The following is a 15101-nucleotide window of genomic DNA, read 5'->3' on the forward strand; positions in this document are numbered from 1 at the left end:
AAATTTTAAGTTGACTTATTTTTAAAAAGTTTTATTTGAATTTTTTTATTCTGAAAACTTCTTGAATTTGTTCTTTTAATAAAACTTCTATCCATTAAATCTTATCCACAAAAGTTCAGTAATAATTGTAGTTTATTCTTATAATTATAGTTCCTTAAAAATCAATGGGACGAACATTTATTTTAATAAAGGCTTCCCAATGTAAACGACACAAACGCTTCTCAGTTACAAATAGGTGATCAGCAGTCCCCTGGTAAATAGGCAGTGTTACAATTATAGCAAAAAGCCGGGTATTAATCTCTTAAAATATTGCTACCTAATATATCCTTGTCAGATATTGATGTTTAGAGGCAATTGATATTACTATTTATCTAGAATGGAACAGAACATTTCTGTTTTAAAACTTTATTGATCAAATATTACATTTATGATATTTATAATTATATATGTATCGATCAATACATAGGAATAAGTTACTAAATAATTTGATTTAATCATGCTTAATGACTATAACTCAATGACCTTCGTTTTTCCTCTACCAGTAGCACCAGTGTGCTGGTTAGCACTGACAAAGCAGTTGCTGTATAGTGTGTGCACCCCATGGTATGGTACTCATGTGATCTCGCCACCAGGTCCAAATCATCGGCAAATCCCAGTACCTGAGCCAGCTGCCTGTCAATGATTGTTCCAGAGGTTTGTATTCCGGAATCCCCAATAACCTTTTCGAGGGCCAGTTCAAACAATGAACATGCGAGGCCATTGCCCTGCCTCACCCCCTCCTGGACTCAAATTCCAGTGAGAGTTCTCCCTGAATCCGAACTGAGTATTTCATCTCATCCATTGTGATTCTTATTAGGTGCACCAGTTTAGGAGAGATCCCACGACCGAACAGTACTTCATATAGCATGGACCTTTTAATGCAGTCCATCACATTGTTTTTATGTGAGATTTATTTTATACATTATTATTTTATTTTATTTATACATAATAAGTTGAATATCTTAAAGTAGAAAACTTCATAAAAAAAGGGCCAGAAGGTCTTTGATCTCATGGTAAAGTCAGAGATACTGCAGTCTTGACAACCAAGATGTCAGTATATTCAGCAGCCTATTTCATTGCTGTATTAGCCTCTTCAAATGCATTCCCCAACCACAAAATAAACCTATGTTATAGAGAAATTTATCCTGAAATACTTGAGATAGTAAATCTTTTAAAAAATAAAATCACTTGAAAAGAATGAGGCTTCCTTCATCAACACTTTTCTTCTCAATTAGTTAGTGCTGTTCATCTCAGGATTGTAAGTATAGTCATTAAAACTTACCATTATGGTGACTTCAGAGGAATTTCTTACATCCTTCATGAATCTCATTGAAAATGTGGACTCAACAACATTATGAAGAAGAAAACTAATCAATCATCTACTAAAACATGATTTGATGGGTGCTAATTGTTGCTGGTCAAGAGTAAAAAACAGAATAGAGTGAAATATTTTTTAAATCTTCATCTAACTGCTTAACTATACATGAGTGAATAACGAGAGTTATTACTGAAAGTTTGATGATTATAGGACTTTACTTTATGATGTTTTATAATACCTTTTTCTCTATTTTGATGGAATGTAGAACCAGAGCCATGAGGGTAGGTTCAAATTTATCCCTCATTATGTATTATACTGGAAGTTCTCCTCAAAAATGTTAACTATGGAGATATGAGTGAAAAATTGAAAACAACAGATTTTGAGAAAGGTGTGGAGGAGGTAGAACTAATGGGTTTTTCACAATTGATGGGATGTATAAAACATCTGCAAAAAAAACCAACAGATTTGCACCATCTTATGTGAGTTAGGTAACCTCTTTTCTTACTCCTCGATTTTCTGGACTAACATGGGATCTACCAACATCACAGAAATTCATAAATATAAAAATGTTTATAAGGTTAGTGATATAAACCGTTTTCATTATCCCATCATTTTATTTTACAGGAAAAAGAAATTATGGATTATGTATGTATATTTAATATAGAATATTTAGGAAAAAGTTATAAATGACAATTTGACATTACTAAATCACAGACACAGAAATGTGCTAATGGCAATGTTAAAAACTATAAATTAATTAGTACATTAATATAGTGAATTTTGATGGAGACACTGAAGTATTCCTGAATGGCCAAATATTAAGGATAATTTTAAATACAACTATATAACATGACTTACATATCATTATCAAATACATATTTAATAAAATGGAAAGACTATTTTTTATTTATCAAAATATGTGTAAACGTGATAACAATACTGCTCAGCGAGCAGCAATAATATTTATTAACTTCCTTAATTTAAAATGTAATACCTATACATAATGTACACAATACATATTAAATGTTGACTTCACACATATACATGAAGTAAAGAGACAGTAAAGATTTTTAATAACTTTAATCTGGGAGTGTAATTTGTCAATACTGAATACAAATCTATGAAAGAATGTAATAAGTACAAGAAGTAAACAGGTGGTATATCAGGTACACAGCTAAGCAAATGAAACAGAAATTACTGTAGTTATATTCGAGAGAAAAAAACATTTTATATTTTTAATGTCTGAATATTTACAAAAAAATATACAAAAATAAATGATTTAGAAGATGAAATATGGCATCTTGTTGCTTACTACAGTTATCCCTGAATGTGAATTTCAATAGGCTAATCCTTCACCCATTAAAATGCATAATTTAAATGAAAATTTATTATTTTTTCGTAATAAGGGGGATGCTTTCTAGTAATACAAAAATCTTATTTACACACACCAGGGAACTTCTTATAATTGACTGTTCAGACATAATTGAACAAACTTTTTTCATTGAAAAATCAACAAGTACCAAACATTTGACTAACAAAAAATGTTAAACTTGTATATAAACAATTTTCATAAAGTAATGATGATGTCAATATACATATCAAGTGCACTTTATTCAAATTTAATTAGTTTAGGATTAAAACATCTTTTTTAAGCTTCAAAATAATTTAAATATCTTAGAGTTAAATTTCATTAAAATAATTATTGGTACTATTATAAAACAGTTTAAATGCAAAATTACTCGCAGATTAATTATCAAGAACACATTTAAAAAATAAAAATGCCATCTTGTGAGCAACATTTATTATTTGCTGAAATCTAGGATGGATCCTACCAACTCTTTTAAAATAACCAGATTATTGCCCAGTTAAATTGTTTTATCACATGAAAAAGATCTTATGTAAAATATATTTAACATCAGCTATTTATGTTTTTTAACTTAGTGATAGTAAGAGACCGGATTTTTATGCTATCATATTCAGTTTAACATTGTCAAATCAGTTCACTAAAACACCATTAAATAATTTTTATTTTGTATATCATATATAGCATTTTATTGAGTATCAATGCCTTAATAAGAATAATTTGATTTTTTTTTCACAAGAAAACATACATAAGATCTTATAAGAGTCAAGCAGAAGATAAAACTAAATATCAAAGTGTGTCTGGAAATTAATGTTAACACAGAAATCATTGACAATTATAAGAATTTTCTTTAAATGCTTCTATTTTCTGTTTATCAATTTTGTATTTCTCATTTGGTTAAAAAATAAATTAAAACTTTTTTTCTTTTATTTCTTCCTTATACTGAAATTTCATTTTATTGCATAGTTACAGTTTTGGAAAAAAACTTTTTCTTTATTTCATTCTTTTTACATTTAAGCATTTTAATCATATGGATAGGCACATTACAAAGTTATATATTTGATCATATCTTGCTGCATTTTCAGACCATTTTGCAGCATAAAAATTCGGTATCTAGTGACGATACATATACTGAATGGTGACATCTAAACAGATTATTATGTTTTAAAAAACATGGTATTGACTTATACGCAGTAGTCTATTATCTCAGTATAAATTGCTATATTTTTCTACCAGCAATACATACATCCATGCAAAAGTGCAATTTATGTATGAGTAAGACAACTGTTACTCCGTTTATAATGATTTGTGAGACAAACACTACTTGATTTAAATTCTTGACAAAAATCTATGTTATAATATTCAATACATTACAACGTATACAACTTTAATACACAAAAACATGGTATTTTTATACACATTTAAACTAATTTTAACAACAAGAGTGTAAATTACAATAATAATTAAGAGAAAATATTTTTTGAACTTGAATTCATTCAAACTAAGAATATCACAGCCTCAAAAGAGACTTCATATTACAAATTCTATTAACTGGAGTGCTTAGTGGACTATCTGTCAATTTAAAAAAAAAGAAGAAATATAACAACAAATTAAATTTCATTAATTGACTCAAATAGAAAACATTTTGTTTTTTTTATTAAGAATAATGATGAAATAAAGTCTTCCATTTTTTAAAAATAAATACTGGAATCAATGAGAAAAAAAAAACATGGAGGTAGGATCTAGCAATAAGTAATCATAATAAATATAAAATTACTGAAACAAGTATAAATTAAATTTAAATAAAAATAATTTAGAAGAAATAAAATTCAAAATTTATTTTCATAAACCGAGGATTAAAAAAACAAACCACATTCTGAGACAGAATAAAATTTATACATTTCACTACTGTTCTTCTTTAATTAACTAAAACACAAAAAATTTCCTATTTAAAAATTGTTAGAATTTCTCCTATCCAAAAGTAAAACATTAAAAAGATGAATTTTGAACCCAGATTTTGAATTAAACATCAGCAACAATGAAGTTACATACAAAATTTAAGGATATTAAATAATAATCATATAAGCTCAACTAAAGAGAAAACAACTACACAAATGAATTTGACCCATAAAAGTATTTTTAAAAACCCAGGTCTTGTAGGCACATTTTTTGTTTTTAAACCTTAAATACTTTTCAGCACCCTAGTTTTATAAGTTCAAGCATAAATAAAAAAAGTTATACATGCCTAGTGAATAATGCATAATTTTACATAGTGGATATATAAACAATTACAAGATATTCAGAAACTATTTACAAACTATAATATACATAAGTCAATATAAACAATGCATACTTGCAACATTAAATCAATTCACAAAAATAATTTCCAGATATTTCATTTTTGCAATCAAAACTCAATATACATACTATTAGTGCAACCTCCAGTAGCCTCAAATAAACTTGGCATAAAGTTAACAAAGACAAAAAAAAAAGTACAATACAATAAAATTTAAATAATCAAAATGAAATCATCGACACCACAAAAAATTAATTAAAGTGAATCATTAACACTATGCAGAACTTATGCCTGCTTAAGCTATAATGGTTAAGTAAATTTCTACTGAAGAGAATAATATTTAAGGCAAATAATTTAATACCTCTCAAATTTCTCTTTTATTTTGTTGTTTTTTTTTTCCCAGGAATTTTCACATTATTTAGTTTCCAAAACTCCAAATAAATACCATAGGACAATTAAAAAATGATTTTAACTAAACTTATAACTATGATTCTACCAATTACCAATAACAAAAATCATATTCAGCCAAATTTATACAATAAATCTAAACAATAAATCACAGTAAATAATCTTAAATTATGATGTGATTCTAGTTTGAAATCTACAAATAAAATAATTATAGAACAAAGTATATGATAGAAAAAGAATGCTCAAATAATTTGTGTTGTTACACATAAATTTTAAGTGCTGAATGCTAAAGAATAATTTGATATATTTTTGTATTTTACACATTTTTATAAATTACCAAAGCTAGAAGATAACTTTTTAAGATTGATTAATAAATTGAAATGATTAGTACTCTTTAATTTGTCACTATCACGGATCTAGAAGTGATTAAAATAAATGAATACTCTAATAGAAGTTATATAAGTTAATTAGACAGATGAAATGGTCTTAGAAAGCATACAGCACTTAATGCAACATAAAAATTAATATTAAAACAATTAAATGAAGGTTTAATAAAAAAAAAATACAACAAAGGCATTTAAAATTAAGTGTCAAGTCTTATACAGCACTTATAAACTTATAATTTCGATTCAATGGTAATTAAGTATCAAAATAAATTTTGATGCAACATTTAATTTTTAAAATTAAAATATTGAGGCAGAGCAATTAATTGTTACATTACTATTCAAAAGGAAAAACACTACACATTCATTTATATTTCATAATGATACAATTACATTTCTTTCTTATATATGCTTATCAATAAACAACTTAGTATAACAACAAACATGCAAACAAAGTTAAATATTACTCAATGATCTGAACCCTGAACATAGTTAAGTAAGAGTTAAATTAACTAAATTTACAACCAGTCCAATTTGTAACAAAAAACAACAACTCAATTCAAGGAGCTGAAAACTGTTTGTTTTTCTTTGAAGTATTTAAAATTCTTCATTGAACTAAGGACCAACTCCAATATGTCTAATATTTTGCAAACAAATCTGAAGTTTTTTGTCTTTTTTTTTTTTTATTTCATCAAATTCTACATTAGTAAATGTAAAAAAATAATTAGTTGACAAATGGTCAAAGGCTAAGACAAAATATTAACATTTTATGTGATTATTATTACATTATCTTTTATAACCAATCTCTGCCTCAGGGTTTTAATTAAATTTTTTTTTTTTTTACTTTTCAAATAATTTCAATACCTAAATTTTATAATAGAACATTAATACTGACATGACCTCTTATTTGAAATAAAAAATGTAATTTTTATCTAATTCTAAACAGGAATGTTTGCTATAATTAAAAAGAAAAAATCGATAACTCAGATTTATGGACCTTAAGAATAGTAATTTCCATCTTTGTTAACTACTTAGGCCTTTAAAATCACTCACAATGTCGAATTTAATGAACATAAAGATAAATTTTAAAAAAAGATATAGTTGGATACAATATGAAAACTTAATGAGAATTGAAAATTACTTACTGCCTTTCTAAGATGATGAAATTTTAAATTAATTTATGAAAAAAGTAGCATATGAGCACTTAGTGTCTAATTAAAAGGTGTTAAAAAGAAAGGTCTAACCATAACCAAACTAAATATTTGGATTTCTTTCTTTAAATAGTACTGTTTCTTCAAAAATAAATTCCTTCAGTGTTTCCTTTGGTAGATCGTCAAGTTCCATAGCAAATCTGAATGGTTCCTCAGCTACAGGCTATAAAAAAAAATTAAAACACATTCAGGAAATTTACTTCATAAAGGAAAATTATCTTACACAGTTTCATAGTTCTTAGGGAACTTTCAGAAAATTTTGTATAAAGTCATAAAAATGAAGCTTTGGGAAAATATGAAAAAGGTACTTACCTCATCAGCAGGATCATAATACTGCTCTAAATACGGATGGGCCAGGGCATCATCTACAACTATCCTGTTATGAGGATTAAAAGTGAGCATCTTGTCAAGGAGATCAAGAGCTTTTGGGTCAGCGTTAGGGAAGAGTTTCGTCCACGGCACTTTAGGCTTGTACGGCAGCGACTGAAGGTAACTTCGTGCCTATTAAATGTATAATTAATTCTTAATTTTTTTATCATCTTGCTCTAAAAGACTACTGGAACATACAGACTTGTTTACAATTTATTAAAGTATTTTATGCTATAAGAAATCAAAATGTATTTGTAAACCTTTCTTCTTCTAATACTGAAGAAATTCAAGTTTTAAATAGATCCTGGAAAACTTAGAACTTAAAAAGACTTGGTGGTAAGCTATATATTATTGGACCTGCCATAATTTGGAGAATATTAAGAAAAAGTTATTAAGGAATTAGTGACACCAGAAAAAGTTACAATGAATAATTTTGAATTAACATTGAATAACTTCCTCCTTCCTCATTCTGCAATCAATTCTCAATCGGACATCGTATTTATGCACTGTTCCATTACTTTGATATTTTATGATTTCTTTTACTATTAAGTTGTCACCAATCCTGATTTTCCTTATTTTTATATAATTATACTCCCGAGAGAAATGATCAGTAGCAACGACAGTCCTTTAATATTAAAAAAAGAGTGAGACCTAAATGAAAACTATTTCTCAAGATGATGAGTTTTCAAATCATTCATAATGGTTGTCTAAATGATGTTAGAATCTGTCAATAGGATGTAAGTTCTTGGTAAGTAATAAAAAAATGTTTTTAGTTAATAACAAGAGAACATTCTAATTCATTTCAAAAAAGATTTATTGTCAGAGAAAAGAGTGTGATTGCTTCACTTGTGAAGACAAACCGGAGCTTCATCAAAAATGTTGGTAACTTCTATTTAATGATTATACATGTAATGAAACTTGTTTCAACTCACCAATGAATAATCATTTTAGAGCAGTTAATGTATTAAGAACAACACCTGGATTTTTATGCAATTGCATCTTTGTAACCTTTTTATAAGCCACTGATCAAAAACCTTTATGAATCAGTGTATCCAGATGCAATTAGCCAAGTTTTATTTTGCATATTTGACAATAAATGCATAAATTTGAACATATTTGGACCATTTCTGTTTAAAAACAAATAGAACTAATAAATTAATCAGCAACAATGAAGAAGAAATTCTAGATTACAATAGACAGTTTAAATTTTTTTAATTGGAAATACAACAAACAATATAATAAACGCTACCTTCAATAATTCAATTCCAAACAATAGGTTTGGATTTTTCCACTTTTGTGTCCGTTTTAAACATTACACTTCATTTAAGTTTATGTTGTTACTTACTTTTCTTACTTGTGGTAAAATTAATTATTTTTAAAATGCCAAAAGTAAGTGCGTCAAAAATAAGTTCAAAGTTATTTCAAACAAAAGAAAGTCAGAAATTGATGTTAATCAATACAGGTGAGCTCTGCTGTTACTTTTCTGTTACACATGTAACTTGATAAGTGATTGTTTTTAGAAATTACCTAAAAGATGACATAATCCTTCTAAAATTTAAATGTAGTAAGAATTCAAATGCTCAGTATAGGACTCCAATGGGAGTCTTGGCCGAGAAAAAAAAAAAGAAAAGAATTTAAATGGAGTAGTTTAAGTAAATCAGCCTCTCAGTATTTTTATATTGTGATCTTTTTTTTTTTTTTTAAAGAACTAGAACTAATTTTTTTTTAAAGTGTAGATCAAAAACTAAAACTTTTATATTTCAAGTATTGTCTCAAATTATATTTCATGTTTATTTACATCTAGTTATTACTAACAGACGAATAAACAATGAAGAAAAGTTCAAATTTTTTTTTTTTATTATTTCTTTAGTTTATTACCGCTTTTAAAAATACTTGTTGTTTTCTTCATTTAATATTCTTATTAATAATGGTGATTCTATTATCCTAATTTAAATCAGGCATATATAAGGCTTAAAAAACAACTTGTATCTTGTACAATACTTATTTTCTGGGTCATTTTACTGAAAATATGTCTTATTCTGCGAGATATACGACCTGTTTTTGGTTATTTCCTTCAAATATTATTTTATTATTACTATTCATAATTTTTTGAGACTATCTGTCAAAATTATTAAAGGGTTTTTAAACTATTTCTACCCTTTTCATTCTTTCAGGGTATAACAGTAATATCTTAGCTATATTTCAATTTTTTTTATTATTATTATTATTTCCATACCTACCGAGAAGAAGTTGATAAGTCGAGTTGACTAGGTAACAGGTTATCAACTTCTTCACAGCAAGTACTGATTTATGATAATGAAACTTTCTAATCAACCAAGGAAAAAAACACAACCTCCCTCCTCTCAAAATTTGAGGTTTTACATTTTAAGATACATAACAATATAAACATTGAATAAAAAAAAAGTCCTTCTGTGGCTTCTATCCCCGATTATTGAGCTTTATATATAATATTAATATATAAACATTATAAAGCATTATAAATTTAAACTATGGTGTTCTGAGGACCTGATAGTTAAGTGGGCTGGGGTGAGGATTCCATAGCTCTTGGTTTAGAAGGTTGTGGGTTTGAATCCCCCCTGGGTTGTTCAAAGTTTATTTTAAGGCAGCCCTGAGAAATGAATCTTAACATTCCCAATCTTGGACTGTATAGGTCCTCAACGGAGGACTTGAGCCACAAAAAAAATCTATGGTGTAGTAATTTGTTGTTTCTGAAAAGGGATGATGTTTGTTCGGTTGGACAAACCACATTAAAGTGAGATATACAATTTTAATCTTAATTTTAATCAGTAACAATTTATTCACATCATCAAAAGTAAATAAGTAAAGGGTGTGTCAATAATTCTTTACCTTTTCATTGATGATGCATTCCAAATCTTCATGGGTCGGTGAACCCAGTACACCAAGAATGTGATTTAACTGATCCAAATAATGTTTTCCTGGGAATATAGGTCGGTTGGATAGCATCTCTGCTAATATACAACCAACTGACCAAATATCAATAGATTTAGTGTAGCCCTAAAAAGTAATTTCAAAAAATCAGTTAAGTAAATCCAGAGGTGAATAGAATATAAGTTAATAATTTAAAATAATAAAAATAAAACAATAATATAAACTACCTTAGAGTTCAACATTATTTCAGGGGCTCTGTACCAACGAGTAGCAACATATTCAGTAAGAAAACCAGTATGGTCATGATCTGGATCAGCAACTCGAGCAAGACCAAAGTCACAAATCTAAAGCACATTTCCAATAGAAACCGTTTCATTTTTTATCTTGAAAAAATCTTTGAGCAAAGTCATATTTGAAATAATTTAAATTGAGAGAAGAGAAAATCAAGATTATTGCAAAACAAATATTGTATTTAGTAATAACAATTCACGATACATTATGGATGATGAGAAGGGATATTTTTGATAATGTTATATATTTATTAAGTATTTTTAACATAATAATATTTTAAACTAAATACTATAATCTGGATTTTTCTTCATTTTACACTTTAAATTATTTCAAATATGGCTAAGTTCAAAGATTTGTTCACAGTAGTGTATAAATATATGTATCAAGTAGAAGTATTGCTTATTTCAGTCAGGAACAATGGTAAAAAAAAAAAGGAAAGAAAAAGAATACCTTTAAATCACATGTAGTGTTTAAAAGAAGGTTGCTGGGTTTCAAATCTCTGTGTAGAACATTTGCAGAATGAATATATTTAAGTCCCCTGAGGATTTGATAGAGGAAGTAGCAAATGTGGTCATTACTTAGCCTCTGCAAAACAAATAACCCATTAGTTACAAACAAAAGTTTTATTTAAACAACTAATCTAAGGAAGGATGAATGGTTGGCAATTTCTCAACTTACTAGTCACAACACTTGACAGGGACATTTGGTTAAAGTTGAAGGCCAAATGTTATTGTTACTAATACTAATAATTAATCTTATAACAGTAAAATGAAAAAAAAAAAATATATATATAGTTTAAATTTAAAAAAATGATTTTATTATTCATATAATATTATTTGTTTGCTTAACAGCTGTTTATTTAGCAGTTTAATATTATTATTTTATCCAGCTAAGGTATATAAAAGTGTGGTGGCACCATGGCAAGGTGCGATGCTACTAACTCAAAGGCCCGAGTTCGAATCTGGCTGGACAGAAAATTGTTTTCTGTTACACTGTAGCCGTGAGTCGACCCTGTGGGTTCTGGAGCACTCCTGCAGTTCACCCAGCCTCATAAACTGGGTATCTTTAATTGGGTAAAAATCTAGTGGCCGAGCGTGATTCTGACCAAATCACCTCCTTGCACAACCGTTGGTATAGTAACAGTTCTTCCTAACAAAGTATTGAACCCCTGATCCTTTATGGGTTGTAGCAGTACAGATTTTAAATTTTAAGATATATAAACCAATTACTGCCTTATTCTAGACCAGCGATGGCGAACCTTTTGAGATGGGTCATATTTTGTTCACAATTTTTTTTGAGTACTAGCTCGTGGGTCATTAAGGGTTTGAATGAACAAGGGGTAAAGAAAATTACATAAAATATTTCATGTTATGTATATACTATTTAATGAGAAATCTGTTGCTGTTTATTTTCAGATAATTTTTAATAAAAAAAATAATTTATAAAAACCAATGAGTTAGTTAGAAGTTAAAAAGCTTGCGTGGGTCAATCTCTGACTCACGGGTCATAGGTTTGCCATACCTATTCTAAACAGTATAGGAAGATCCAAGATAATTCAATGGGCTCATTACAAGACAGAAATGAGTCAGTACTTTTAAGAGAAATGTATTTCCATCACAAAATTATTTTTTGATACTACTAAAATTGAAGAAATAATCTTACCATATTGGCGATTTAAATAAAGTGAAATATTAACTTTTAGTAATTCAAAAGCTAAAAGCATGTCTTACTTGAGTCTTGAGAAGTTTATAAAGGTCTGTTTCCATGAGACACTGCACAATATAAACATCTTTCATTTGATCAATCGTAGCTGCCCTCAAAATATCTCTTATATCTATTATCTGTAAAAAAAAAAAAAAATTAAATCAATAAAAAAAGTTCCAGGGTGCTAGTCGCTTTTAATTAAAATTATAAATGGACTAAAAGAAAAACAACAAAAATTAATATTATTTAAAATAAAAACTCAGATCTCCATATTATATTTTCATATAGTATCTAAATTGTGTTGCTTGAGTTGTGATACTTTATAAGTATTTTTTTTAAAAAAGCGACAAATCATTTTAAAGGTACCTCGCCTCCACCATCCTTATTCAGGATGGCTATATAATTTTTCCTGAAATCAAGAATCTTTTTGGGATGGATTTATAATGATACATAGATTTTTACTTTCATATACCTAATTATTGAATATATAGTAAGGGAAAGTGTATGCTATCGCAAAAATTCGAGTTTTTGACGGAAATACATGTTTTGAGGTCCTCTGAGTCCAAATAACAGTTTCGTAAAATGGTCTCAGTGTGTGTGTGAACAGCCCAGGTAAAAAACAAAATGTCGTATGAAACTGAAATTATATATTTAAGGCGGGTATATACCTGATATGTGACAGTAGTTTTTGCGATAAAATCAACCGATCGGAAGTGTCACTTTATATAATAGATTTTTCACATTTCTTCGATTTTCACGATAAAAGATCTAACGATATTGATTAAACTCTGCATATAAACGATAAATGATAAAGAAATTGTCTTTAGTATCACCTTGGTCTTGTCCTCATTGAAATGGTCTCACCGAGCTTAAATGACTTTTTTTTAATTCTTCCTCCAAAGTACCTGTAATCTTTGTTTGTTTATTTGAAAAAAATAAACAGTATACATTGATAGCAATAGTAAACAATGGATACACAATATTAAAGAATTATAAGGAGAAAAAAGGAAAAATTAAGACATCCGATATTTTCCGATTGCATTACGGTTTCTTTAAGCTGTTATATCCTCGGAAAGAAAAAAATTAACAAAAAAAATTCGTTATTCCCACCCTGAGAAGCAACAGAAAAATAAAAATCTTCCACAGCTCTTGGATTTCGAAAATAAAAAATAGTGAAAACTTTAACAGGAGCCCACCAGCCTACACGGGGGGAGGGAGGGAAGACTAACCTAGTAAGCGAAAGGTGGGTGATGCGGGCACCGCGCCAAATTATTAAAATGTTATAAAGATTTTTTGGGACAGCTTAAGTAACAATTAGTAATTTTTTATAATTAATAAATATGACTTTCTATAATACCTAATAGTTTCTTAAGTTCTCATTAAAATGAAAAACCCAATATAAAAAGGTAATAAACAGAAGTATACGTTAACAATTATATGTTTTAAATAATTAACTTCTTTCAAAGGATGAAAAATAAAAATATATTAGTACACTACGGATACCAGTAAAGGAAAATATGATAAAGGGTAAACAATTGTAGATACTTTTTTTCATGCAAAACGAGATTAACTTAAAATTCAAAGTTCATAAATGAAAAAATACTATAATATTAATAAAAAAAGTCTTCTAACAAAAAAATAACAATTCTTAAAGTTTTCTTAACTATAATTATAAAATCAAGACTTACATTTTCATGTTTAAACCTTGTGAGGATTTTTATCTCCCTCAACGTTCGCTGGCAATATGTCTGGTGTTCAAAGGGTGATATCTTCTTTATGGCTACCTTGGTCTTAGTCACGTTGTCATAAGCCGAACTGAAACAGGAAAAATATCAACATTACTTTATAAGTAGAAAAAAAAAAACCTTCAGTTATGCATATGTCCTATAGTTATACATGGGGATAGAATATATATAACTAATATTTTCTGGGGAAATAAATCTTTATATAATATAAACTAAAACCCGATATTTATTTAAAAAATAAAAATAAAAGAGTGAACTGAGAAAGAGTGTATCTATCATCTACGAAACTATAATCTAATTAATTGAACTGGAGGAAATATATATTGATCAAAAATAACCCTTTCCATCGCTGAAATATTTTTTTGTACGAGGCAATTCTTTAATTATTTTTCCTAGGGTAAAACAATGAAGAGTAGGACAAGAACAAAGGTTCATTTTTCTCGTTCATTCTTCCCTAACTCCTGGCATAAAATAAAGCTAAGTAGAGAACCGTTTCCAAAGCTCCATCAAGGGCTGCCTAGAATCCAAACTGCCCAGACCAAGGAGGGCCCGGGAATATTGTATATTATCTAAATAACAAAAGCTTCTCAAGAGAGGAAAAATTTTATTGTAACTTCAGTTTTAGAACGTGAAAAATAAAGGGTTATACTGATTTTGAATTTTAAAGAATATTTTTTTTATAACTTTTAAAAAATAAATTCGTTTTATTCATTTTAAGAAAAAGCTCAGTGTACATTTCCTTTTTTTTTTATTGTTATTTTTTCCGTGACCTTTATTATTAAATTTATACAATACATACATACAAATGACAAATGTATACTACATACTACTAGTACCTAGCGCAACCTTGCGCGGAGGCAATATCGTAACCAATGACGGTCTACTGCACATTTCCCCGGGGAACGAGGGTCCTATATCACTTCTGAAATATTAGCTTAAAACGGGAAGAGAAGACATTAAGATAGTTTAATCAAGTAATGTTTAAAAAGCGTCTGAAGTTGAAAAACTGCATTTTATAGTAGATTTGACATTGGCCCTTAGAAAAAGTCTCCAACTTGAAATAT

General features: G+C 28.1%; 1 protein-coding gene across 1 annotated transcript; it reads right to left on the reverse strand.

The window, feature by feature from the left end:
* Positions 1 to 1951: 1951 nt before the first annotated feature.
* On the reverse strand, positions 1952 to 14103 carry rl (Mitogen-activated protein kinase rl). The gene is made up of 7 exons (XM_014421848.2): positions 13981 to 14103; positions 12319 to 12429; positions 11039 to 11173; positions 10525 to 10641; positions 10256 to 10423; positions 7331 to 7519; positions 1952 to 7181 (listed from the first exon to the last, which is right to left on the reverse strand). Exons 2-7 carry the CDS (start codon positions 12382 to 12384, stop codon positions 7062 to 7064), a joined length of 795 nt encoding a protein of 264 aa, XP_014277334.1. The 5' UTR covers positions 12385 to 12429; positions 13981 to 14103; the 3' UTR covers positions 1952 to 7061.
* Positions 14104 to 15101: the final 998 nt, after the last annotated feature.

This window comes from Halyomorpha halys, unplaced genomic scaffold (genome assembly GCF_000696795.3).
Source record: "Halyomorpha halys isolate HHAL.00 unplaced genomic scaffold, Hhal_1.1 Scaffold343.1, whole genome shotgun sequence".
Lineage (NCBI taxonomy): Eukaryota > Metazoa > Arthropoda > Insecta > Hemiptera > Pentatomidae > Halyomorpha > Halyomorpha halys.